The following is a 25,394-nucleotide window of genomic DNA, read 5'->3' as shown; positions in this document are numbered from 1 at the left end:
GGGGTTTCACCATGTTGGTCAGGCTGGTTTTGAACTCCTGACCTCGTGATCCACCCGCCTCAGCCTCCCAAAGTGCTGGGATTACAGGCGTGAGCCACCATGCCCAGCCGTATAATGATATTTTTAACAATATTTCTTGAATGAAGGAAAACTCTTGAGTCTGGAATTATTTTTATAGTTTGGGATATTTTAGCTAATTCATCTGGGGTGTGTAGTGAACTCACATCTAGGGCTGGGACATCTTTCTGGTTTAGTAATTTTTCATTATAGTTGATGCACTCAGGAACATACCTCCTTCCTAATTTCAGGGCTATTTTGAAATATGAATGAAAAGCTCAGTAAAAAAAAGTCAACTTTTAAAAATAGTAGGGTCTGGCTGGGCACGGTGGCTCACGCCTGTAATCCAGCACTTTTGAGAGGCTGAGGCGGAGTTCGAGACCAGCCTGGCCAACATGGCAGAACCTCGTCTCTAAAAATACAAAAATTAGCCGGTGACGGGTGCCTGTAATCCCAGCTACTCAGGAGGAGGCTGAGGCAGGAGAATTGCTTAAACCTGGGTGGCGGAGGTTGCAGTGAACTGAGATTGTGCCATTGCACTCCATTCTGGGCGACAAGAGCAAGACTCTGTCTCAATAAATAAATAGATAGATAGTAAGGTCTGATAGGATATTCTGAAGTAAGAGCTGAATTTTGGTTTTGTTTTTCCTGTTGCTGATTTTGGTGACACATCTCTGTTGATATCAGTAAATATCAGTTGATAAGTAAAAAAATATGCAAGTCTTAACTTGGATGTCTTTCATCTTGCATGTGCTCACCTCCCTCCCCTCTCACCCAGTCCTTTGGGTTGTTTGCCTCCCCTTACTATCATATCTTCATAGTATGGAACTAAAACGTAGAAATGAGGGAAGTATAGTGGACAGATGTTTCCCCCACCCCTTCTTCTACCTAAGCAAGAGATTAGGGGAGTCTTTTTTGATTAAAGAGAATAGGTCCAAAATAAAGACCCTGAAACACGAAAATCTGGGGGTCTCCAACAAAAGAACTGGCTCTGTGCCTAGTGATCCGATGGAGACACCTCTGTTAGACAGCTCCTACCCACACACACAGCTTCCAATCTTGCTCTTCTGTATGAACAGGCAGTTAACGATGATCATAAGGACCAACCTGAGCAGCAGAACCAAAGGGACTGAGGAAACAGACAGTGCTGGTACAAGTATGCAAGTTTTCTGTAAACAGGATACTTTCAAACAGTTGACAGCCCCAAGGAGATAATAGAAGGTATCTTACTCAACAGCAGTATAGAATGCTGCAGAAGAGGAATATTGTAAGAATAAGAACTATCTTTTGAAAACTAAAAATATGATAACTGAAATATAAATTTAAATAGGATTGGAAGCTAAAGCTAGGAAATTACCCTAGAATGTTTTTTGAGAAATGGAAAATAGGAAGACCAAAAAAATAAAATAAAACTATGCTGTGAAGGAGAAAGATTAGCATTTGAGAAGGCGGAAGTTGGTCCTGCTCAGATGCGGTTTTCAGATGCCTTGTTCTAAAAATAGTGATAGAAAACAAATTTCTACAAAGCAAAATTACAATAAATTTATTAAACTCTTGCAACAAAGCTGTTTTCTTATGTCTTCCTATGTTTTCCTGCTGTCATATCATTCATTGTGATGCTTAAGTTCTTCCTCCTTAAAAATGTAATATATTATTTTTCCCTTTGCCCAGGCAATTTAGAGTTTTAATTTATTTGGTCATCATGATAGCTATTCCTGAGAGCTGTCCTGTAACTTAGACATAAAAATAGTGAGTAAGCCCAATTACATATTTGTAGAGTTGTTGAACTCTTAAAAAGAAATCACTTCTTTAATTTTTCTACTTTTTAAAATGGGAATGCAGAATAATATTGAAATTCGTTCTAAACCAAAAACCTACCTGGTTTACCAGTTATTGCAGAATCTTGCCGTTGAGATTAGCAAGGAGTCTGTCGTAATGGCTTATTCTGTGCAAACTCTTTCCTCAAGATTGTTGAAAGATGGCTTTTAATTTTAACTGTTGTTGTTTTGCAGACAAAGCTCTGATGGCACCAAATCTTGATTCCTTTGGACGTGATCGGGCACTGTATCAAGAGCATGCAAAACGTCGCATTGCAGAGCGGGAGGCCAGGAGGTAATTCTCAAAACCCTTGCTCTTGGCTTGTTTGGGAAGGGAGGAGTCTCTTTTATCTAGTTTGGGAACTTGATGTTTATTATTTAGGACTCGTCGTAGACAAGCCAGAGAACAAACCGGTAAGATGGCAGATCACCTTGAAGGCCTTTCCAGTGATGATGAAGAAACTTCTACAGATATTACTAATTTCAATCTGGAAAAAGGTTAGACATTTATTTGGAAATAAGACTCATCATCAATTTAGTTTCTACTTGGGTATGGTTTTTACCGTGAAATGGTTTGAATCTTCATGGTCTCTGCATTAGAACCAGACACTTTTAATTGCAGAAATTTGCATGCCTTTGTATTAGTGAATATCATGATGAATTCTCAAAAATAGGGGTAACACCTTCTCATAGGGTGTACTTAGTATTTGCGTAATAAATGTTACTCTTCCAAATGGTAGAATTTTAAGTGACTGGAAATGTGTCAGGTCCTTGAGGGCAGCTCTCACTGCAGCCTGTCTGGTCTGAAAAGGTAAAGCTTGGCAGTAGAGCACTCAGCCCTGAAGGAAACTCTTGATTTGGGGAGTCATGAGTAATCTCACCTTAGAGGAATGGTTAGTACTATTATGTGCCAGTCATTTTCAGAAGGATCCCAAATAAAAGTCTTCATTTCCCACCATTGGCTATAATTGTTTGGAATTATATCAATTGCACACCATTTGGAACTTCGTTGGAGAAGCTTCTTTCTCTTACTTTTTTTACAGCGAACATTTCTAAACAGAAAATTTGAAAGACTAGCACAGTGATCATCCACATACCTGTCACTCAGATAACAGTGCTTATGATTTCACCAAGTTTGCCTGGCTCTTTATACAAGGAGATGTGTGTGTTTGCTGAACCATTTGAAAGTAACTTACAGACCTCATGGCTCTTCACTCCCCAAAATTTTAGAGTGTGTTTCCTCTAAATGAGTATATTTTTCTGTATAATCACAGTACTATTATCTTTTTTCTTTTTTTTAGATGCCTGTTCTGATTATTTCTTTTTTTAGCACAATAAGAAAACAGATTTCTTAATATCATGTCCATATATAATTTTTCTCAATGGCATCCTGGAAAAACCCTTTTTAGGAACTATTTTTATGGGTTATTTTGTGGTTTTTGAAAGCAGGATCCACCTAAGGTTCATGCTCTGCATTTGGTTATTACATTTTTAAATCTAGAATAAATGAGTAACCCTAAGAACTCTCCACATTCACACACCCACCCCTATTGTTCGTTTAAGACGCTAACTTTTTGAAGAGACCAGGCCACTTCTCTTATAGACTGTCCTATATTCTAGACTGGTCTGTATGTTTCCTCATAGCATTGTTTAACTTGTTCTTTGATCCATTTCTTGTAAACTGGAATTTAGGTCTGAAGGCTTAATTAGATTTAAGTTAAACTTTTTTTTTTCTTCCCCAAGAATAATTTATACAGGATGCCGTTTCATACTGCCTAAAAGCACATGACAAATGTTAGACTGTCCCCACTATTAGCAATGTTAAGATTTATCTTGCAGTAAAGGTTCTCAGAACATTATCTCTCCATTGTAAAGATTTCCTTTTTCCCAAGTAATCTGGGACATCATAAGAGTTATCTTATTCTTGGTCGGGCACAGTAGCTCACGCCTGTAATCCCAGCACTTTGGGAGGCCGAGGCAGGCGGACCACTTGAAGTCAGGAGTTCGAGACCAGCCTGGCTCACATGATGAAACTCCATCTCTACTAAAAATACAAAAATTAGTTGGGCGTGGTGGCACATGCCTGTAATCCCAGCTACTCGGGAGGCTGAGGCAGGAGAATCCCTTGAACCTGGGAGGCAGAGGTTGCAGTGAGCTGAGATCACACCACTTCACTCCAGCCTGGGTGACAGAGTGAGAATCTGTCTCAAAAAAAAAAAAAAAAAAAAAAAATCTTATTCTCAAATAACTTTTCACTTAAAGTTCCTAGCATCCATTCAGCTGATAGTTGGCTATGTCAGTTACTATAATCACCAACAGAGTTTGAATGAAGCAATGTGATTAGGGACTGATTATGATGCACAGCTGTTAATCTGCACAGTGATTTGTGAACTAAAAATCTAGCAGCACAATTACTTATGGCTAATATACCATAGTAACTGAAATTTGAACCGTCTTGTTTGGGAACAGGTGTTATTTAGCCAAACTCTAGTAGAAAAATTGTACATACTGGAACTGCAAAACAAGGACTGGCTGCACTTTAGTTTACATAACAGACAAATTGAAACTTCAATTTATTTTTTCTTCTAAATTGTGACTAACAATTGGCCCTTTGTTAATGAGCGTATCTTCTGATACTGAAGCTACAAAGAAAACACCGAAAATATTGGACTGTTTTTTTTTTTTCCTACTTCATACTAATGTATGGTTCTCTGTGGGGTTTTGTTGTTTTTAGATCGAATTTCAAAAGAATCCAGCAAAGTTTTTGAAGATGTCCTTGAAAGTTTCTATTCAATTGACTGTATTAAATCACAGTTTGAAGCATGGCGTTCAAAATACTACACGTCCTACAAGGATGCTTACATTGGCCTTTGTTTGCCAAAATTATTCAACCCCCTCATACGACTTCAGCTCCTAACTTGGACTCCTCTTGAGGTGAGTGGCTTCTGTCACTATTAGAAAGTGTTATAATTTGATATCTGGGTAATTTTAATCTCAAAGAGATGTAAGCTTAAAATATTTTGCAGGGGTGATAGGGCGTAGGCTGTAATTGATACAGATTGTATCTGGTTATAATCTTATGATCTTTCCTTTTAAGTTTCATGTCTTCCCAGCAGAACTATGTGTTTTTTTTGTTTTTTTTTTTTTTTTCAGTTTACATATAATCCTTTTTTCAGTCAGCTAAAATGATATGCAGTAACACTGGGATATGAACATGAATAGTAAGAACTTGGTCCTTTGATCCTAGAGGAACTCAGAACCAGATGGGAAAGCACAATGAGGCAGGTGTGAAATGAAGACATGACCCAAGTCAGTTGTCATGGTGAGAAAAATTGATAGGCCAGGCATGGTGGCTCATGCTTGTAATCCCAACAGTTTGGGAGGCCAAAGCGGGAGGATTGTTTGAGCTCAGGAGTTCAAGACCAGCCTGGGCAACAGCAAGACCTTGTCTCTACTTAAAAACAAAACAAAACAAAAAAAATTAGCTGTGGTGGCATGTGCTCATATTCCTAGCTACTTCGGGGGCTGAGGCAGGATTGCTTGAGCCTGGGAGATCCAGGCTATAATGAACTATGATTGTGCCACTGCACTGCAGCCTGGGTGATAGAACAAGACCTGTCACAAGAAAAAAAAAAAAAGATGAGGTGGAATCAAGAGGACCTATTGGTCTGTCATATAAGGGAGGGGGCTAGAATTGACTCTGGAGGTCTAGCGGTGATGTTTACAATGTGGTTTTAGAAGTTACCAACGTGGGTGAAGCTGTAGACATGGTTGAGATTGGCTAGGTTGAATTTGTGAACTATAAGGAAAAGGGAGCTGAGGTTGATGCCATGGAAACACAACTGAAAAAAATGTGAGCTCTGAGAAGCATTCAGCTCACAGCTCCTATTTACTGTGTGTTCTTGGCCAGACCTTCTGAAGTTTTGCTGTGTGCATGAGTGTCTTGGTAGACAGCAAACGCCCAAGACTGTATTTTGGAGTTGTTTTTCTGTGTCCCCCACTCCTCTGCCCCACAGTTTCCAGCTGTGTCAGCCTTCCTGAACTCCACCCTCTGTCTCCTCCACTCAGCAAAACTGCTCTGCTGTCCTGAACTAGCATCTCACCTCATTTGATTCCTTTCTTTCAAGGGTCATAGTCTTGTGCTGCCTATGGTCCATTGTATTTTGTCCAGTTCTTTTTTATTTTCTTCAACTTTTAAGTTCCAGGGTACATGTGCAGATTTGTTACATAGGTAAACATGTGCCATGGTGGTTTACAGCACAGATCAACCCATCACCTTGGTATTAAGCCTAGCATCCAGTAGCTGTTGATGCTCTCCCTCCCCCAAGTCCCCACCCCCACCCCCCAACAGGCCTCAGTGTGTGTTGTTCCCCAGTATGCGTCCATATGTTCTCATTGTTCAGCTCCCACTTGTGAGAACATGTGGTGTTTGGGTTTCTGTTCCTGCATTAGTTTACTGAGGATAATGGCTTCTAGCTCCATCCATGTCCCTGCAAAGGACGTGACCTTGTTCCTTTTTATGGCTGCATAGTATTCCATGGTGTATATGTATCACATTTTCTTTATCCAGTCTATAATTGATGGGCATTTGGGTTGATTCCATGTCTTTGCTATTGGGAATAGTGCTGCAGTGAACATACATATGCATGTAGCTTTATAATAGAATGATTTATATTTCTGTAGGTATATACCCAGTAATGGGATTGCTGGGTCAAATGGTATTTCTGCCTCTAGATCTTTGAGGAACTGGCACACTGTCTTCCACAATGGTTGAACTAATTTACACTCCCACCAATGGTGTAAAAGTGTTCTTTTTTCTCTGAAACCTTACCAGCATCTGTTGTTTCTGGACTTTTAAATAATTCCCATTCTGATTGGCATGGGATGCTATCTCATTGTGGTTTTGATTTGCATTTCTCCAATGATCAGTGATGTTGAGCCTTTTTTCATGTTTGTTGGCTACATGAATGTCTTCTTTTGAGAAGTATCTGTTCATGTCCTTTGCCCACTTTTAATGGGTTTTTTTTTTCTTATAGATTTAAGTTTCCTGTAGACTGTGGATATTAGACCTTTGTCAGATGGATAGATCGCAAAAATTTTCTCACATTCTGTAGGTTGTCTGTTCACTCTGATAATAGTTTCTTTTGCTGTGTAGAAGCTCTTTAGTTGAATTAGATACCATTTGTCAATTTTTGCTTTTGTTGCAGTTGCTTTTGGTGTTTTTGTCGTGAAATCTTTGCCCATTCTGATGTCTTGAATGGTATTGCCTAGATTTTCTTCTAGGATTTTTATAGTTTTGGGGTTTGCATTTAAGTCTTTAATCCATCTTGACTTAACTTTTGTATATGGTGTAAGGAAGGAGCCCAGTTTCAATTTTCTGTATATGGCTAGCCAGTTCTCCCAGCACCATTTATTAAACAGGGAATCTTTTCCCCATTGCTTGTTTGTGTCAGGTTTGTCGGAGATCAGATGGTTGTAGGTGTGCGGTCTTATTGCTGAGTTCTCTATTCTGTTCCATTGGTCTATGTGTCTGTTTTTGTATCAGTACCATGCCGTTTTGGTTACTGTGGCCTTATAGTTTGAAGTCTGGTAGCATGGTATCTCCAGCTGTCCAGTTTTTAGTTGTTTACAACCAAAGGTTAAATCCAGTTCTTGTTTCTCTCATCATAGCTGGAAGCAGAAATAGCCACTATTTTAGTATTTGGGTAACCTTTTAAAATTCTTTTAGGCAAAATGTCGTGACTTTGAGAATATGCTGTGGTTTGAATCTTTGCTGTTTTATGGTTGTGAAGAACGAGAGCAAGAAAAAGATGATGTAGATGTTGCCCTACTACCTACCATTGTGGAAAAGGTGATTCTTCCTAAACTAACAGGTAAATCTCCTGTTCTCTGAATTGAGCATTCAGACACACTGGCTTTCTCAAATCTATTTTTATGAGTTTATAATTCAGAGCATGTTTCCTTATAGAAATGACGTGAAAAATAATAGTTACCACCTGGCCCAGAGATGGCTAGGGCAGAGGGGTTCTTATCCTGGGACTTGAAGACCATTTTAGGGTGGGCCTGTAGTTGAGTGCAGTAATTGCTTCATAGGTGAGGTTTAGAAATTCAAAGACTGACTGAAGCAAAATTATACAGAGTTTGAGGGAGGAGGATATGCATTTATGTGGGGAGCAATTAAAATGCTTTCATAAGTTCCTCAAAAAAGATTAGGAATCATTGATACAGGAATCTATTTTAAATACCAGAAATGTTAGTTTGAAATTCTTGATGCCAAGACAACATTTCTACAGAAATCCTCTCTTTTCCTAATCTTTATTTTCCCTGAGTACCAGAAATAAGAATAATCTATTCTCTCTCCACATCCCTATCCCTCCAAATTCCCACAGTTAATAGGACAAAGAAGACTACAGCTTACATTGTAGAGAAAGAGGAAAAATAAATTAGGATTGGCATTAATAGAGGTCTGCTTGACAAAAAATTAAAGGTACAATTGGCTTCTGTGTCTCAATCCTCTTTTTTTCTTAATAGTGATAGCTGAAAATATGTGGGACCCTTTTTCTACAACACAGACTTCAAGAATGGTGGGAATTACACTAAAATTAATCAATGGATATCCTTCAGTAGTGAATGCAGAAAATAAAAATACACAGGTAATTTAGTATCTTTGGAAGGCTTTTTTTTTTTTTTTTTTTCCTCTTTCTATTGAATATGAGCAAGCACTGAGAGAATGAGTGGTTATCCTAAACCAGTCAGAAATCTGGTTCTCCCACTTGGGCCATCAGGGCCATTAAAGCCTGAAATACACAAAATTTGAGATGTTCGTTTTTTTTTTCTTTTTTTTATACCTAGTCCCGCAGAGAGATGTTAGTTTTCAGTTTAAAAAAATCAATATGGAAGGAAGATGTCATCATTTTAAATAGCCTTTCATTATTTTGATTTCTCACCACCACACCTCAGTCCCAATCCAACTAATCAAATATCCTTTTAAAGACTGTATTTTCTGGGGGGAAATGAGAAACCAAAATGTTAACAATTGATAATTTAAGCTTGTCCAACCTGTGGCCCATGGACATGTGGCCCAGGACGGCTTTGAATGCGGCCCAACACAAGTTTGTGAACTGTCTTAATACATGAAATTTATGCACAGACGCCGCCCCCTCCTTTTTTTTTTTTCTTTTTTTTTTTTTTTTAGCTCATCAGCCGTCGTTAGTGTCATTGTATTTTATGTGTGGCCCAAGACAGTTCTTCTAGTATGGCCCAGGGAAGTCAAAAGATTGGGCACCCAAACCATTTAAACAGCATATAAAACAACTAGATACTGTTTTATAACTAGTTTCCAAACTTAAAGTTAATGCTCTTCAGGGGCCATTCGTAGAAGCTGTTTAAATGTAGAGAAGGTGGGTGCTCTTTGTCATTGTTGAATTTTCACTTTGAGAACTAGATTATGTGTCTGGTTATGTATCTTTATGTAGACTAAGGGATTGAAAGATTTCTAAAGCTTTATTGCCTGGCAGTTGTTGGGGAATGAACTAATAGATTATTAAGTATTAATTACTTTAGGGTCTTCAATGAGGAAAATTAAAAATTTGAGAAACTAGTTCACTCAGTTCAATATTCAGTTACATGATTTGGAATATGGCTTATTTTTCTTGTCATAGTCCTTATTAAAATGTGTGATCTACTTTTAACTCTTTAGGTATACCTAAAGGCACTTTTATTGAGAATGAGAAGAACTTTAGATGATGATGTATTTATGCCCTTATATCCCAAAAAGTAAGTAACTCTGAAGAACATTAAAGATAATATTCTCCATTGTCTTTCAGAGAAGGCTTATAAAATTCTGAAAAACTAGCTTGAAATACAAACTTCAACCATGTAGTGTATTACAGAGAGACTAGATTAGTGGTGAGATTGTTCCCTTAAGCAGAATAAAACAATTAATACTCTTACGTTCTCCCTGAGTGTCTCAGAATAAATTTCCATTGCCTTTTTAACATACTATCTTCCAGAATGCAATTATTTGAAAAATTTAAAAATTATTTTGTTTACCTGTTTTGTAGAAAAATCTTTTGTCTAGGAATCATATGGCACCTACATATAAAATATCTGATCATGATATGTTTCTCTTTTTTTTTACTTAGTGTCTTAGAAAATAAAAATTCTGGACCTTACTTGTTTTTTCAACGACAGTTTTGGTCTTCAGTTAAGGTACGTGTCCATAGACTATCTAAAAGACTCAGATTTCGTTTGACTTCATATATTACATTTTGTAGAGTGTTTTGTTTTTGATTAACTCCATAGGCTTAGATCTGTTTATATATATATACCCAAAATCTCTATTTTACAAAGTAATTTTATTCCAAAAGTTCATTCAAGTTTGATATTTTCACAGGAGAAAGTGATTTTTGAGTTCCAAAGTAAGGTCCATCATACTCAACAAAATGCCTCACTAAGCCACAATTAATTTTTTCAGCAAGTAGACTACAGTAGTCCTCCCTGTATCCATGGGGTATATGTTCTAAGATGCCCAGTGGCTACCTGAAACCACAGATAGTACCGAACCCTATATATACTGTTTTTTCCTCTACATACATACCTATGATAAAGTTTAACTTACAAATTAGGCACAGTAAGAGATTAACAATAACTAATAATAGAACAATTATTAATAATATACTGTGGCAAAGGTTATATGCATGTAGTTCCTCTCTCAAAATATGTTATTGTACTGTGCCACAGCTGACTGAAACCATAGATAAGGAGGACTGCTGTAGCAGATACTCTTCTGAGGTTTGGGGATATAGCTCTGAGTAAGCTAGAAGTGGAATCTGTGGAGTTCACAGTCCAGCACAGTTGACAACAAATAGGTAATCTCAGGTGTGATGAGTTATGAAAGGGGACATTCAAGGTAATGTGGAACATATGACAAGGGGCACAGAGACCTTGACTTGCCAGTCCCGGAAGATTTCCTTCCACCCTGAGGAAGTGATATTTAGATCATTAGACCTGGAGAAAAAATAGGAGTTAGCCCTGAGGTGAAAGAGAGCAGGCTACGCTGGAGGCGCTGAGGAAAGCATAGGACAGCTGGAGTGAGCAAGGAAGTCCATAGTCCAGATGATAGAGGATCTTGTAGGTCATTTGAAATACTTTGGTCCTTATCCCAAAAGTTGTATAAGGTATAATTTACATATGGTAAAGTTCACTCTTTTTAGTGTATAGTTCTGTACATTCTGATGAGCAGATACAGCCATGTTATCACTACCAAAATCAAGATATGTAAAACTTTTATTGTCCTGAGAAATTCCCCATTCTCTTTTGTAGTCAAGGTCACCACAAGCCCCTGGCCACCTCCCCGTCTATGTCCTATGAAGAGAAGGGAATTACATGATAGGCAAAGTCTTTTGAGTCTGGCTGCTTTCACTGAATACATTTGAGGTTCAGCCTTGCTGTGTAGGTGCACCAGAGTTGGGTTTTGGTTTTCATTTAGTCCCTAATTAAGGGACATTTGGATTGTTTCTCTTGGGACTCAGAAAACAATACCATAAAATGAAGGCCTCAGAAACAGCCTCAGAAGAACTTTTTCTTTGATCTTCTCCTGCCCACCTGTCTTTCAATCCTGCTCCCTTGAGGGTTGCCATAGAAACTAGAATCCCTGTTGCCCCAGGCGGGTCATAGACACCAGAACCCCTTTTCCGCAAAGCCAACCATAAAACCTAAATATATTACTCTTAATTTTGCCTCTGCCTTTCTGTGTAAAAACTGGCCATAAAACATCTGACCTACCTTGTTTGATTATAGGTCATAAAACCCCCATTCCAGAGAGGGTCCTGCCCCATACCCAGAAAGAAAGAATGCTGCTCAGAGAGGCCAAGAAGAATCTGGACGACAGGCCTTGTTGTGTGTCTTCTCTTGAGCAGTAGATCATACCTTTTTGTCCAGTCATGTTTCTGCATGCCTGTACATATTTCGTTAAACCTAAACATAGTAGACCATTTCTCCTCCATCTTTGGGTCTTTACTCTGAAGGCTCTCATGTTACATAAAACTGATCAAGTAAATTTATATGCCTTTTCTCCTGTTAATTTGCCTCGTCAGTAATTTTCAGTGAAACTTCATAGGGCAAAGGGGAAGCTTTCCCTTGGCCCCGACATTTCCAATTTGGTTATGAACAGAGCTTCTATAAGGGTGTAAGAGCTTCCATAAGGGTGTTCTGAATATGTAAGTTTCATCTGTCTTCCAAAGTGGCTGTATCATTTTGTGTTCTTACCAGTAACCTGTTACTGTCCTGGTTATTCCTTACTCCCACCATACTTGCTGTTGTCAGTGTTTTGCTTTTTAAGTCATTCTGCGGGGTGCAATGTGGTATCTCATTGTGGTTTTCATTTGCATTTCTCTAGTGACAGTGTTGAGCACGTTTTCATGTGCTTATTTGCAATTTATGTATTTTGGTGAAATGTCTTCAAATCTTTTGCTTAGGTTTTAAATTGGGCTTTCTTCTTACTAAGCATTGAATTCTATATTCTGGAGAGAAGTTGTTTATCATATAAATGATTTGCAGATTTTTTTTTTTTTTCAGTTTGTGGCTTATCTTTCCATTCTGATAGTCTTCCATATGCAGAAGTTCTTAATTTTGATGAAGTCCAGTTTATCTTTTTTTCCTGTTATGGATTGTGCTTTAGATGTCATATCTAAGAAATCTTTGCCTAATATGAAGCCCACAAAAGTTTTCTCCTATCCTTTCTTCTAGAAATTTCATAGTTTTAGGTTTTACATTTAGGTCTGTGACTCTTTTCAAGTTAATTTTTATTATAGGGTGTGAGGCCTGGATTAAGGTTTACTTGTTCCAGCACTATTTGTTGCAAAGGCTATCCTTTGTCCTGTGAACAGCAAAAATTTGAGACAGGTCTCAGTTAATTTAGAAAGTTTATTTTGCCAAGGTTGAGGACACACCTGTGACACAGCCTTAGGAAGTTCTGATGACATGTGCCCAAGGTGGTCGGGGCACAGCTTGGTTTTACACATTTTAGGGAGACACAAGACATCAATCAATATGTAAGAAATACTTTAGTTCCATCCAGAAAGGTGGAGACAGCTCAAAGCAAGGCCCCCCCATTGGGGACTTCCAGGTCACATGTAGGTGAGAGAGAGATGGTTGCATTCTTTGGAGTTTCTGTTAAGTTTTTCCAGAAGAGGCAATCAGAATATGCATCTATCTCTGTGAGCTGAGAGATGACGTTGAATAGAATGGGAGGCAGATTTGCCCTGAGCAGGGTTCCTGGCTTGAAGAGGCCCAAGGTATTTCCCTTTCACAGTCCACTGAATTGCTTTTGTACCTTTGTTGAAAACCAGTTAACTGTATATGTGTGTCATGGAAGGGTTTAAGGTAAGTAAACAAATTGCCTTTTTTTTTTTTTTTTTTTTTTAAGAGACGAGGTCTCGTGTTGCCTAGGCTGGTCTCAAACTCCTAAGCTCAAGTGGTCCTCCTTCCTTGGCCTCCCAAAGTACTGGGATTACAGGTATAAGCCACTGTGCCCAGCCATAAATTGCCTGGCTCAGCCTTCCGAGTAGCTGGGACTACAGGCGCCCGCCACCACGCCCGGCCAATTTTTTGTATTTTTAGTAGAGACGGGGTTTCATCATGTTAGCCAGGATGGTCTTGATCTCCTGACCTCATGATCTGCCTGCCTCAGCCTCCCAAAGTGCTGGGATTACAGGTGTGAGCCACCACGCCCGGCCGTAACCACAGGTCTATAAATTGCCATTTTTAAGATTACTCTGTCTGCTATGTGGAGATAATAGATTGAAGTAGGTATGGATAGTGATAGTGAAAATGGGAACTGGTATTTATTGTGTATTTTAGGGGAACCAGTACTTATTGTGTGTTTACTGTGTACCAAGCACTGTGCCGCACCTTTTACATAGATTATCTTGTTGAATCCTCAGAATGGCTCAATGAGGTACACACTGTGTTTTCACTTTACTGATGGGGTAGTGAGGCACACAATAACCTGCGCAAGGTCATTTCCATTGGTAATTAGAGATGGGAATCAAACTCAGGCCAGTCTGACTCTTGAGCAGCTCTTCTCAACTGGGCTTCTGTGGGAGACTTAATACCTAATGCCTTAAGGCCTCCATTGTCTATAATGAATTCTTTTCCCCCTGCATCTGCAGTACTAGCTATGTATCATTCTTGGGAGAGCTGAGTAAAGAGCCACACAAAATCATTTTCTGTAGGTTTAGAACTCTTGCAGAGCCCTGCTTGAGAAAGGCTACTCCATGCTCTTGCTCATAATCACTGGAGTAACCGCAGGGTTCTGAAAAGATTAAGGTGGGTCAGATTCGGGGGATGGCAGCAGGAACTGAGGGAAATGGACAGACTGGATGGTGGTGGAGACACACAACTTGAGAGAGAGGTCAGGAATGACCTCCAGACCTCTGGCACGAGCAGCTGGTTGAATAGTGTTACCATTTACTAAGTTGAGAAACAACTGGGAAACTATAAGTTTTTATGGTGGGATGGGATGGGGCTTTCATTTTATGATGATAGCTTTCATTTTCTATGTATCGATTGAGCTTGGGTAGCTTGAGATGCACAAGTGATATAACTTGGTTGTAGTTCATGATACGTGGTAGCCATGCAGGGTTGTAGTCAGACTCTGCCATCTTTTGTGGGCAGCGCAGGGCAGGGTGGGGGTATGCAGAGAACCAGCTAGAGTGTAATTTTGAATGGAGGACACTTAACCTAAGAATCAGCACTCCCTGATAGTACTGTCTGCAATGATGGAAAATGTTCTGTATCTATGCTGACCAGTGCTGTAGCCACTAGCTACATGTGGCTGTTTCAATTTTGACTAATTAAAATTGAATATTCAAATGTAACCATTCTAGGAAATATTTATATCTTTGAAAGTATTAATATCTCTTAGTACTTTGGCAAGACATGGTCTGCTGTATTTCATATGGTGTTTTACTCTGTAACTTATTTACTTTGTACCTAATCTAATTGTTTCACATTACCTATTTTTTTTTCTTCTTTCCAGCTGTTAGGCAATTTTCTTCAGTGGTATGGCATTTTCTCAAATAAAACTCTACAAGAGTTATCAATAGATGGTTTATTAAATCGATATATTCTCATGGCTTTTCAGAATTCAGAATATGGAGATGACAGCATCAAAAAAGCCCAAAATGTGAGTTAAATGCATAGTACAGTTTTTAAAGCATATAAGTTAAAATGAATTAAGTTTTTGTTTGTTTGAAGAGGGATTTGAGAATTTTATGAAACCCCTTTGATTACTGGACTTGCATGTAAGGTTGACAGTTTGCCTACCCAGGTGGTTCCAACCCCCTACAGCATTTTTTACATAAAAATGCATACTATTATATATATCCATCTATATCCATATTTTTATAGATATTAATGAAGGTTTTAATATTTTTATAGGTATAAATAAAAGTTTTAATTTCAGAATAATAATAACCTTATTATCTTAACCTCAGTCTGGGCCAACTCGACTTCCCTTAGCAGCATGCACGGATGTCTATTCGTGGAATTATTGCAGGGGATGGGGGTGCTGTAATTTCATTTTTTTTTTTTTTTTTTTGAGACGGAGTCTTGCTCTGTCACCCAGGCTGGAGTGCAGTGGTGTGATCTCGGCTCACTGCAAGCTCCACTTCCCGGGTTCACGCCATTCTCCTGCCTCAGCCTCCCGAGTAACTGGGACTACAGGCGCCTGCCACCACGCCCGGCTATTTTTTTGTATTTTTAGTAGAGACAGGGTTTCACCGTGTTATCCAGGATGGTCTTGATCTCTTGACCTCGTGATCCGCCCGCCTCGGCCTCCCAAAGTGCTGGGATTACAGGCGTGAGCCCGGCCTGTAATTTCATTTTTATACCACTCATTTTTACATCAAAAGCTGCTGGAAAAGGAAATTCAGTTTATTTAGGTCATCCTAGAAGACTGGAAAATGAAGCAGTTGGTTGTCAGTTTTATGTACTAATTTACTCAAATATTGGACAGATTATCTTTTGCTTTGAGTGCCTAACCCATTGGTTGGGGTAAAAATTCAGGTATATTGGTTTAGTTAATGTAGGAAGTCAGATTTAAAAGAATATTTCTTCAGAGTAATTGCTGTAGCTCAGAAGCACGTCTTCTGGTGAAATACATTTATACCCATTACCTAGACTTTGCTTTTAATACTTTAATTTATTCTGTCTTAACTATTTTATTTTACATCTTTCTTCTCCACAGGTAATCAATTGTTTCCCCAAACAATGGTTCATGAATCTGAAAGGAGAAAGGACTATTTCTCAGTTAGAAAACTTTTGCCGATACCTCGTACACTTAGCAGATACAATTTATAGAAATAGTATCGGGTGCTCTGATGTGGAAAAAAGAAATGCAAGGTAATTTTGTAATTAATGAAATGGTAATCTAGAGTTGTTTAGTTGCCAGATTTAGTATTAAAATGTTTTAAGTAGAGATGTTTATATTTTAGTTTAAATTGTATGTTCACTTAGTATTATAAACCTACCAAAAATGCACATAATTTTTCATTTTAGCAGTTTTTACTTTTTTTTCAGTATGTTATTTATGAAGATACTAAGGAAAGACTTCTGGTAAGGACCAACCCTCAGGGGAGTGAGTAAACGGTTGTTTTCTCTGTCTCCCTCTTTGAAGAATTAGAGAGGTCTCAGACTCTCTTGTTTGGAGTTTCATTGTACAGATGTAAATTCAAGTTTATCTCCCAATTTGGGGAGATTTTTTGTCTTAATCAATATTATGAACTAGAGGTTATCACTCATGGCTTTTTGGGAGCAACTTATTTCTAATTTTTATCAAGGGTTGTAAGAAAAGAGTGAATGAACCATTAGCCTTTCTGTGGACATTAATTTATGGATGTTCAGGTAATTCTGGGATAAATCTCTAGCATAAAATAAATAATAACACTAAGTAGGGCAGTTTGAAGGAATTGTCTTTTTAAAATTTTAATTTCATATATCTTCGTAATGTCAAAGTTTAATTTTTGTTTAGATCACACCATTAGTCATACCCCTATAACAAAACCTTCTTCTGTTCCCTCATTTCTCTTTCTTGAAAAAGGACCTATTTTCCTGCAAGAAAATTGGATATTTTTTCCACAATAAAATTAAAATAGCTATTAAAGATTTTAGGCCGGGCATGGTGGCTCATGCCTGTAATCCCAGCACTTTGGGAGGCTGAGGCAGGTGGATCATGAGGTCAGGAGATGGAGACCATCCTGGCCAACATGGTGAAACCCTGTTTCTACTAAAAATACAAAAATTAGCCGGGTGTGGCGGTGCGTGCCTGTAGTCCCACCTACTCGGGAGGCTGAGGCAGGGGACTTGCTTGAACCTGGGAGGCAGAGGTTGCAGTGAGCTGAGATTGCGCCACTGCATTCCAGCCTGGTGAAAGAGCAACACTCCGTCTCAAAAAACAACAACAAAAAAGATTTTAATGGTAAAATTCTTTGGCAGGTTTTGGCTGATTTGATTTTGTTCTTAGTGTGTGCCATTTTGTTATTTGTTGGCACTAATATTTTTTCTCAGTGTGTTTTCTACTAGATAAATTTTATCACATTTTAAACTTTGATTTACATATATTTAAGTGTTTCTGTTTTGGAGTTAAGTATCAACAAATAGTGTTTACTTTTCTACAGAAAAGAACTTTAACAGTTATGTAAGCACCTGCTTTGTGCAGTGCACATAAAGCAGGTTTCATGTGGGTTGCAAAGTTTTGCAAATTCTAATTCTTCCCTAATAGGTGCTTACTACAATTCTGTAGAAGAGATGAGACAATTACTAATGTCATATTATGTCTTGTTTCTCATGAGTGGTTTAAGCTAAATGTTAAAACAGTCATTCTTAAAGTGTGGTCCCTGGACCAGCAGTATCAGCATGGCATGGGAGTCTGATAGACTTGCAAGTTCTCAGGCCCCACTCTGGGCCTCCTGAATAGAACTCTTGGGGTGGGGCCAGGGATGATCTGCATTTCAACAATCCTCTAGGTAATTCTAATGTGTGCTAAAATTTGAGGATTACTTCCTAATAAGAAAGCAGAATGACTTCTAGCTGGGGTGAAAAGGAAAGTCAGATTATACTTTATTTAGTGAATTTTGGTGGAGTGGAAATTATGCTGGATCTTGACAGATTGGTGATGAAGAGACAAAAATAACGATTTGTGTTCCAGGTATACGCTAAAAGAGCCAGGACTCTGGTTTGGGAAGGAATGGGAAACAGGCCTCTGAAGTAGTTTGAAAACAGATTGCTTTCTTTTCTTTCTCAATATTAATGAAACTCATTGATCTCAATGAATTTTGTTTTGTTTTTTAAAATGGGTCCCCTGTCTCTGGGCTAGTCATTTAAACATACGTAAGTTTTGTTCTATATGGATAAATGTAAACTTTTTTTTTTTTTTTAACATGCTGTAGCTTGCGTATCTGTTTCCCTTCTTTGAAAATGTGTGCTTGGAAAAACTGATTGCAGAAGCTCTAAAATAGCCATGAAATCAGTAGCAAATTTTCTCTTAGATGTACTAATTAATGAGATGCTGCTGTATTTTTTTCTTTTAGGGAAAACATAAAACAGATAGTAAAACTCCTTGCAAGTGTTCGAGCTTTGGATCATGCTATGTCTGTTGCAAGTGACCACAATGTGAAAGAATTTAAGTCTTTGATTGAAGGAAAATAGATCTATGAGACTGAAAAACCTATTTGCTTGATTACCATTCCCAATGTGTAAATTTTGTATATATGTAAAGTTTCTTAAACTGTAAATTAGCAATTCTTGTTTTAATACAAAAAACATTATATTCAATACAGTGTCCTTAAATGATATTTCTTCAGAATGAAAGGAATTCAGATTATTTCTAGGAGTCTATGAATGTTTTCTTTACTGCCTGTCATACTTTGTTTACTGAAGTATTTTGTATGGTCATTTAAATTAACCCTCTCAGTTAATTGTCCCCTGTAAACGATGTGTGCAGTGTAAATTGTGTAATTATGCATATATATATTTATACCACCATGGACTTAACTTTCACACTGGAAATTTGTGGTGTTTTTCTACAGAGGAAGCCTTTTAACAGCAGAAAATTATCCAGTAGCAAATTGTCTTAGGGAAATTACTACACTGTTGTAACAAAAGGGCTGGCAAGTGACTAAATGTTCATTACCTTTTGGTTAGCGTTGCTATCACTGTAGCTGTGCTGCCTTAACATTGAGAGTTGAGTTGTGGACTTAGTCATTGAGTGAATGTTGAACTTTCTTCCTTGAATCAGCGTTAGAGTCAAATGTGGGTTTAATATGAATGCTAAATGATATATGCAACATAGTTTCAAATGGAACATAGAAATTTCACTTTTGCAAATAATAAACCCACAACCTACTTGCATGGTTTTGGGCTGACCGTTCTGTCTCATTCATGATTTTACTCCCTGCCCAGCTTGCAGATACATGCATTTGAATTTTAGTAGTCTGTCATATTTAAAATCCCACATATGTGAGTTAAATATGCAATAAAGAATACGCCTTGCTGATTAGCCACACCCAGGCAATTTAATATCCATGGTCTTCTATAATGTTTATACCACATTGTAAATATTCAGAGAACTTGTTTTAAAGTTTATGCTTTCTGATTCTGTGATTTTCAAAAGAGGAATTTTTTTGGAAATTAAGGACTATCGTTTGATAATTATATATGTAATTAAGCTTTAGCCAAGCATTAAATTAATTTTTAAATATATCCTTTGTTGTATTTTCCTGATGACTAAATTTGCAGCATTTCAAATGACTCTAATAAAGTGGGACTGTGAGCAGGCCCATGTGTACCCTTGATCAGGACATAATATGCAGAACAGTGTCATGTACTGTATTTGCTTTGTTAATTTTATCTTATCCCTACATATTTGTATTAGTTCATTCTCACACTGTTATAGGGACATACCTGAGACTAGGTAATTTATAAAGAGGTTTAATTGACTCACAGTTCCACATGGGTGGGAAGGCCTCAAGAAACTTACAATCTTGACGAAAGGCACGTCTTCACAGGGTGGCTGCAGAGAGAAATGAGTGCTGAGGAAGGGGGAAGTCCCTTATGAAGCCATGAGATTTTGTGAGAACTCACTATCAGGAGAACAGCATGGCGGAAACCACCCCCCATGATTCAGTTATCTCCACCTGGTCCCGCCCTTGACGTGGGGATTATTACAATTCACGGTGAGATTTGGGTAGGGACACAGAACCAAACCAAATCAGTATTCATTCTGGATGAATTTTTTGTTACACCTCAGTGGCCTATTAAGTAGAATTAAAGTCAGAACACCTATTCCTCATCTTAAGTAGAATAAAACATAAACATGTATATGTATCACATACAGATCATTTAGGCCTTAAACTGCATATTATTTCCAAACCCATTAGACTAATTACTCTGCTTTTAAGATCTCTTAAAATGGAGTTTTTATCCTATGAAATCCATCAGGCTATATTGGTTTCAGGAATGGGTTTGAACATCACAGTAGGAATTTGATGTAGGGTACATAAAACAATGGTTTTTCTATCCCAAGCAGAATATTTTTATTCCTGAAATAGCTTAAGGACATTATTTCTTAGGAATTATCCAAAGATAAATCCAGAGGGTTACATTTTAATAAAGCTGGTTTTGCTTTTCAGTGTTTTCTTTTGGAGCAATCCTCTGATCAAACTCCAAAATAGGTGACAAATGTTTTTGAGAAGGAAAGCTACTTTACTGAAACAACATAAACCACAGTCAAGAGTGACAAGTACTACTGTAGCCAATGATGTCGATGTCTCACCATGTCCCTGTTCTTGCCACTGGTGTCCTCTTGCAAGTACTTGCTTCTCTGCCTGAGGGCTTTTCTTTGGCCTGTACAACAGGCTGGAGTGTCCTGGAGATACTTCTTGGAACAGATCTCAGCCAAGGGAGGAAAGGAATTGGAGGTTAAATGCCCCAGTGTGTCAGTTGGGGTCCTCCTGGGAGCAGACACTGAAATGGCATTAAATGTACAAGAAGTTTATTGGGGGAATGCGTATAAGAGAAAATGGAGGGGAGCCTGGAGGAGGCTGGGAAAGCTGTCAGACAATGAGGCAGGCAGGTCTCACCTGTGTGAAGGAAGGAGGGAAGGATGAAAGTCTTAGACATTGGTGCAGTTCTAAAGTTTCAGCAGGGCCAACTGGCAGCTCTGACAGGTACAACCAGGGGTCTCCTTGCTAGTATGAGATCTGAGAGACAGAATTTCCTGATCACCAAACCCAATTTGCTAATCTCTCAGGAAAGCAGGTATGGTCCATATTGCCTATAAGAGGTCTTCAGTTGAGTAGAGCCATAGTTGCCTGCAGTGGTAACATTACCAGCACCCAGAATTGGCCAAAAAATTGAAAATGCTAATAATCATCCTTGAAATAATGAAACTCTTACAAAAAATGGTCAAATGTTACAGAGCTGCATATAAAATAGGAAACTGTAAGTTGCTACGTTGTAGTGCTTGTTTATGGTTACAAGAGCTCTTCTTATCTCTAACATGGTAATACCCGTGTAATAAAGGGAGTCTTGCCATTCACTGATTATGACAAAACATTTGATCTGTTGTTTCAAGTAAATGAAAATGAGAAAAACACTAGCACTACATGTAGGAAGAAAAAATAAACATATCTGAATGAGAGGTGTACTTTCATTAATGTTTTGAAGACTGCCCTCCAGAAATGAAACTGTCCATGGATACTGGGTTCACAGCTGCTAAAAGCTGCTTCAGACTGCCCAAACACAGGCTGAATATTGTTATATGGGATTGGTATCGACATGCAATGTAGACTGGCCCCTGGCCTGCTTCGGGACTCTAGCCCCCAGTAATTTGTACTGGGTTCCTGTCAGTCCTAACTCCAGCAGAGGCTTAAAGGATACAATCATTCAGTACAATGAGAATCCCTAGCACATGACTTCTTAGGCTTTTGCTAAATATCTTTAGGAAAATGTATGAGAAAAGTTTTGACAAAACACTGCAGAAACCATTTTAAGCTACTTTGCAAAAACATTTTGATCATGAAAACTCACCTTTTACTTGTAACCTTAGTGACACTGCTGTTGCTTTGGGACCCAGAGCCAACTCGAACAACTTGAACACAGCTCTAATCTTGAAGGTTGAGCCCTGTTTCTGGCTCTGGCACTTTGATTTCCACAAGAATCTTTGTGTTTCATTAAAATAAACCCCCTTCACTTGATCTCTCTTCAGTTGGTCTCTTGTTCCAAATGAAAACACTTCATTTTTATCTATCACAAGTTTCCTGTTTGCTCTAGTGGCAATTTCCTGTCTATGATACCTGCAAGTTATTTTTCAATCTGTTTGTTTTTTTTCCACAGTGATTCTGCTCTCAAGCTTACTAGTTTTTTATTCATAGGATTTCCATTTTTCTAATTTAAAATCTTATCCTTCACTGGTTACAATGAATTTCTTTAAAGAAAAAGCTAGTGCTATTTGTAACCTATTGTGTTGCCTTTCAAGACCACTGTTTTGTGTTCGAGCCATTTCTTTCTCAGTCATTGGTGGGGAGCACAGCCAGGTACAACTACGGTCTGCAGATCCTGCTATACTAGGACCAGGATCTGCAGAGCACTATACTAATAGCTCTGCAGATCCCAATCCTGATATAAAAGTTAGCTTAGCCTGTGTAACCTCAGAAGCTGTTAAAGTTTACTGAATCAGACTGTTAATATTTCCCTGATCTTCCATGTTGTCTAGCATTTTTGACAAAAAAAAAAAAAAGTGGGCGCTACTACTATATTGCCACTATGGGATTTTTTTTTAACCTATGAAAGTAACAATTCCATGTTTCCACATAATGAATTGCATATTTCAACTACAGTTGCCCATAGGAGAAATAACTTGCTCACAAATCAACATCTAAAATTTAGGGTGTTTGTCTTTAATTTGTTCTATTGGATGTGATATCTGAAACACCTACCTGGGGCTCTCTCTCTCCTGATGGAAAGTCACATCAGCCTTGTGTTAATTTCTTGTAGCTGGTGTTACAAATTACCATGAACTGGGTGGTTTAAAACAACAAAAATGTATTTTCTCGCAGTTCTGGAGGCCAGAAACAACAGGGCCATGCTCCTTCCAAAGGCTCTAGGCTCAAATCCTTCCTTGCCTCTTCCAACTTCTGATGGCTGCCGACATAGCTTGGCTATGGCTACATCGCTCCAATCTCTGCTGCTGTCTTCACATCACCTTTCTCTCTCTCTCTCTCTATTTCTCTCTCTCCTGTGTGCGTGTTTAATTTTCCTCTGCCTCCCTGTTATAAGGACACTTGTGATTGCATCTAGGGCCCTAGGGCCCACCTGAATAATTCAAAATAATCTCAAGACCCTTAATCAAATCTGCAAATTAACCTAAATTAACATTCACACACAAGGATATCTTTGTGAAGTAGCATTTTTTAGCCTCCCACAGGCTCTTCATTGCACAGTTTCAAGGGTTGAGTTGGTGTCAGCCTGTCTCTGTAGGCCCTTAGGATCTCACTAAGAAGTTTGTGTATGCCACTTAACCTATATTTTAAGTCACTCTACCCCAAAGACATTTCAAGGTCAGTGAAAATTTTTCCAACTATTGTCAAATGCTGTAACAAAAGTAGAAGTATAAATAGGAAAGAGGGACAAGAAAAAGAAGATAGAACCAATCAAGCCACAGTCAAATTGCCTTTATGTTTTTCAAACTCTGGGCATGTGTTTTTTTCATGACTAAAATGAGATGCGGAAAAGCTGTGGCCTTCTAACAAATCTAGGAATAAGTCTTGTTACCCCCCAGTTTAATTTGAAGAAAGAAGCTGGAATTCCAACCCAGAACCCAGAAATTTTGACCTAAATCTCCTCAGTCCAAAATAAAAAGGAACCAGGAATATGCAGAACACTTGTTCCTAAAAGAGCTTAGTACCCATGCTTCTTCCCACTATAAGAAAGGAAGCGTTTCTAGTGTAGCCTTACAGACACACAGGCATGGTGGAAAGGATTTTGGGCTTTGGAGTAAGCAAGTTTGGTTTCAGTACCCAACTGCTCTTGAAACTGAATGATTTCAGTTGTCCTAAAAGGTACCTCTCGGCCGGGCGCGATGGCTCACCCCTGTAATCCCAGCACTTTCAGAGGCCGAGGCGGGTGGATCACGAGGTCAGGAGATCGAGACCATCCTGGCTAACACGGTGAAACCCTGTCTCTACTAAAAATACAAAAATTAGCCGGGCGTGGTGGTGGGCGCCTGTAATCCCAGCTACTCGGGAGGCTGAGGCAGGAGAATGGCGTGAACCCGGGAGGTGGAGCTTGCAGTGAGCTGAGATCGCGCCACTGCACTCCAGCCTGGGCGAGGGAGTGAGACTCCGTCTCAAAAAAAAAAAAAAAAAGGTACCTCTCAAGCAACGCATTTGATATCAACAGTTTTTTCTGAGACAGTAGAGATAGAAATCCCCTCTAGTTCTTAGAACTAAACCCAAGAATCTTTGTATTTCTCCTTCATGACTTGAAGTGGCTTCTTTTCTAATAAATTTAGTTCCGTGTCCTGAAACCAGGGTGGGTACAGCTTCTCTAAAATGGATGAAAAAATCAAGTCACATGACAGGGCCTGAAGAGGGAAATGATTTTTGCAACATAACCAAATTTAAATTCTGCTTTGGCTGTTAAAAACCAGAAGGAGAAGAGGTAAAGAAACAGCAAAGGCAAGTGGAGACAGTTTGAGTGCTGGGTTCTTCAGGTTTTCAATTCCTTTCTGCCCTGTTGGCTTTGACTTCATTCTCATACTTATTAGGTCTATTCAATGGAAGCAGAAATAAATCTATGGGACACGCTGATATTAGCCAGGAAGCACGATTTGTTGAAAAATGAGGATGAGATAAAAGGGTTAGGTGCCTTTAGTTACTAAATTCCACGGTTGGCAAAAGCTATTCATCCATCGGTGGCAACCACAGCTGTCGTGGCCTCCCTACAGCCATGTTCTGTTGGACTCAGCCTTGAGATCCTGGTTTGTGACGTCTCACTCTCCATCATATACACCTGAGCACTCTTCGATAGAACCCTGTGAGCTCCAGAACACACAAGAAAAGGCACCGAACAGAACTGTCCCAGAGCAGGCATTAGTTTTTCTGCTACCTACCCAGACATTCAGACTAGGAACTCGGTGCCGTTTGCTGGGCAGTCGACACCATGGACAGCTCTTCAGGCGCCACCTGGTTGGCTCGGCGAGCCGACCGTCCCGAGCCCTCCCTCCTCTCCCGTCAGGCCCGTGGGGGCGGCAGGGGGTGGTCCTGACGCCCAGCTTGGGGAGCAGCAATACGCAGCCCCCCAAGATTTTCTCCGGAGTCCCTCCCCGGTGCTCACGCTCTGAAGAGCCCACGCAAAAGGACCAAGGAGGCCAGATCTTCCCTCTCCCTGCACCCCCGGCGGTGGGATCGCAGCTCTGCCTGAGGGCGGCCGCAGGAGGCAAAGGTCGCTGGAGACTCA

The 25,394-nt window shown here is 39.0% G+C and overlaps 1 protein-coding gene across 4 annotated transcripts in view; it reads left to right on the top strand.

Moving 5' to 3' along the window:
* The window catches only part of PAXBP1 (PAX3 and PAX7 binding protein 1), a 38,437-nt gene extending 18,800 nt beyond the window's left edge, over positions 1 to 19,637 (top strand). Inside the window, exons 9-18 of one of the 4 annotated variants that reach the window (XM_012501916.2) lie at positions 2,070 to 2,169; positions 2,257 to 2,372; positions 4,609 to 4,808; positions 7,603 to 7,747; positions 8,406 to 8,527; positions 9,574 to 9,650; positions 10,019 to 10,085; positions 14,917 to 15,063; positions 16,126 to 16,280; positions 18,467 to 19,637. In XM_012501916.2, coding sequence (XP_012357370.2) covers positions 2,070 to 2,169; positions 2,257 to 2,372; positions 4,609 to 4,808; positions 7,603 to 7,747; positions 8,406 to 8,527; positions 9,574 to 9,650; positions 10,019 to 10,085; positions 14,917 to 15,063; positions 16,126 to 16,280; positions 18,467 to 18,584 — 1,247 coding nt within the window. In that variant the 3' untranslated portion in view covers positions 18,585 to 19,637. Of the gene's footprint in view, positions 1 to 2,069; positions 2,170 to 2,256; positions 2,373 to 4,608; positions 4,809 to 7,602; positions 7,748 to 8,405; positions 8,528 to 9,573; positions 9,651 to 10,018; positions 10,086 to 11,675; positions 12,051 to 14,916; positions 15,064 to 16,125; positions 16,281 to 18,466 lie in introns of those variants that run through there. The other 3 variants (XR_004028577.1, XM_030806118.1, XM_030806117.1) reach the window with 3 other exon arrangements.
* Positions 19,638 to 25,394: the final 5,757 nt, after the last annotated feature.

This window comes from Nomascus leucogenys, chromosome 25 (assembly GCF_006542625.1).
Source record: "Nomascus leucogenys isolate Asia chromosome 25, Asia_NLE_v1, whole genome shotgun sequence".
In the NCBI taxonomy this organism is placed as follows: domain Eukaryota; kingdom Metazoa; phylum Chordata; class Mammalia; order Primates; family Hylobatidae; genus Nomascus; species Nomascus leucogenys.
Note: the sequence above shows the minus strand (reverse complement) of the source record. Positions and strands in the feature narration are given on the sequence as shown.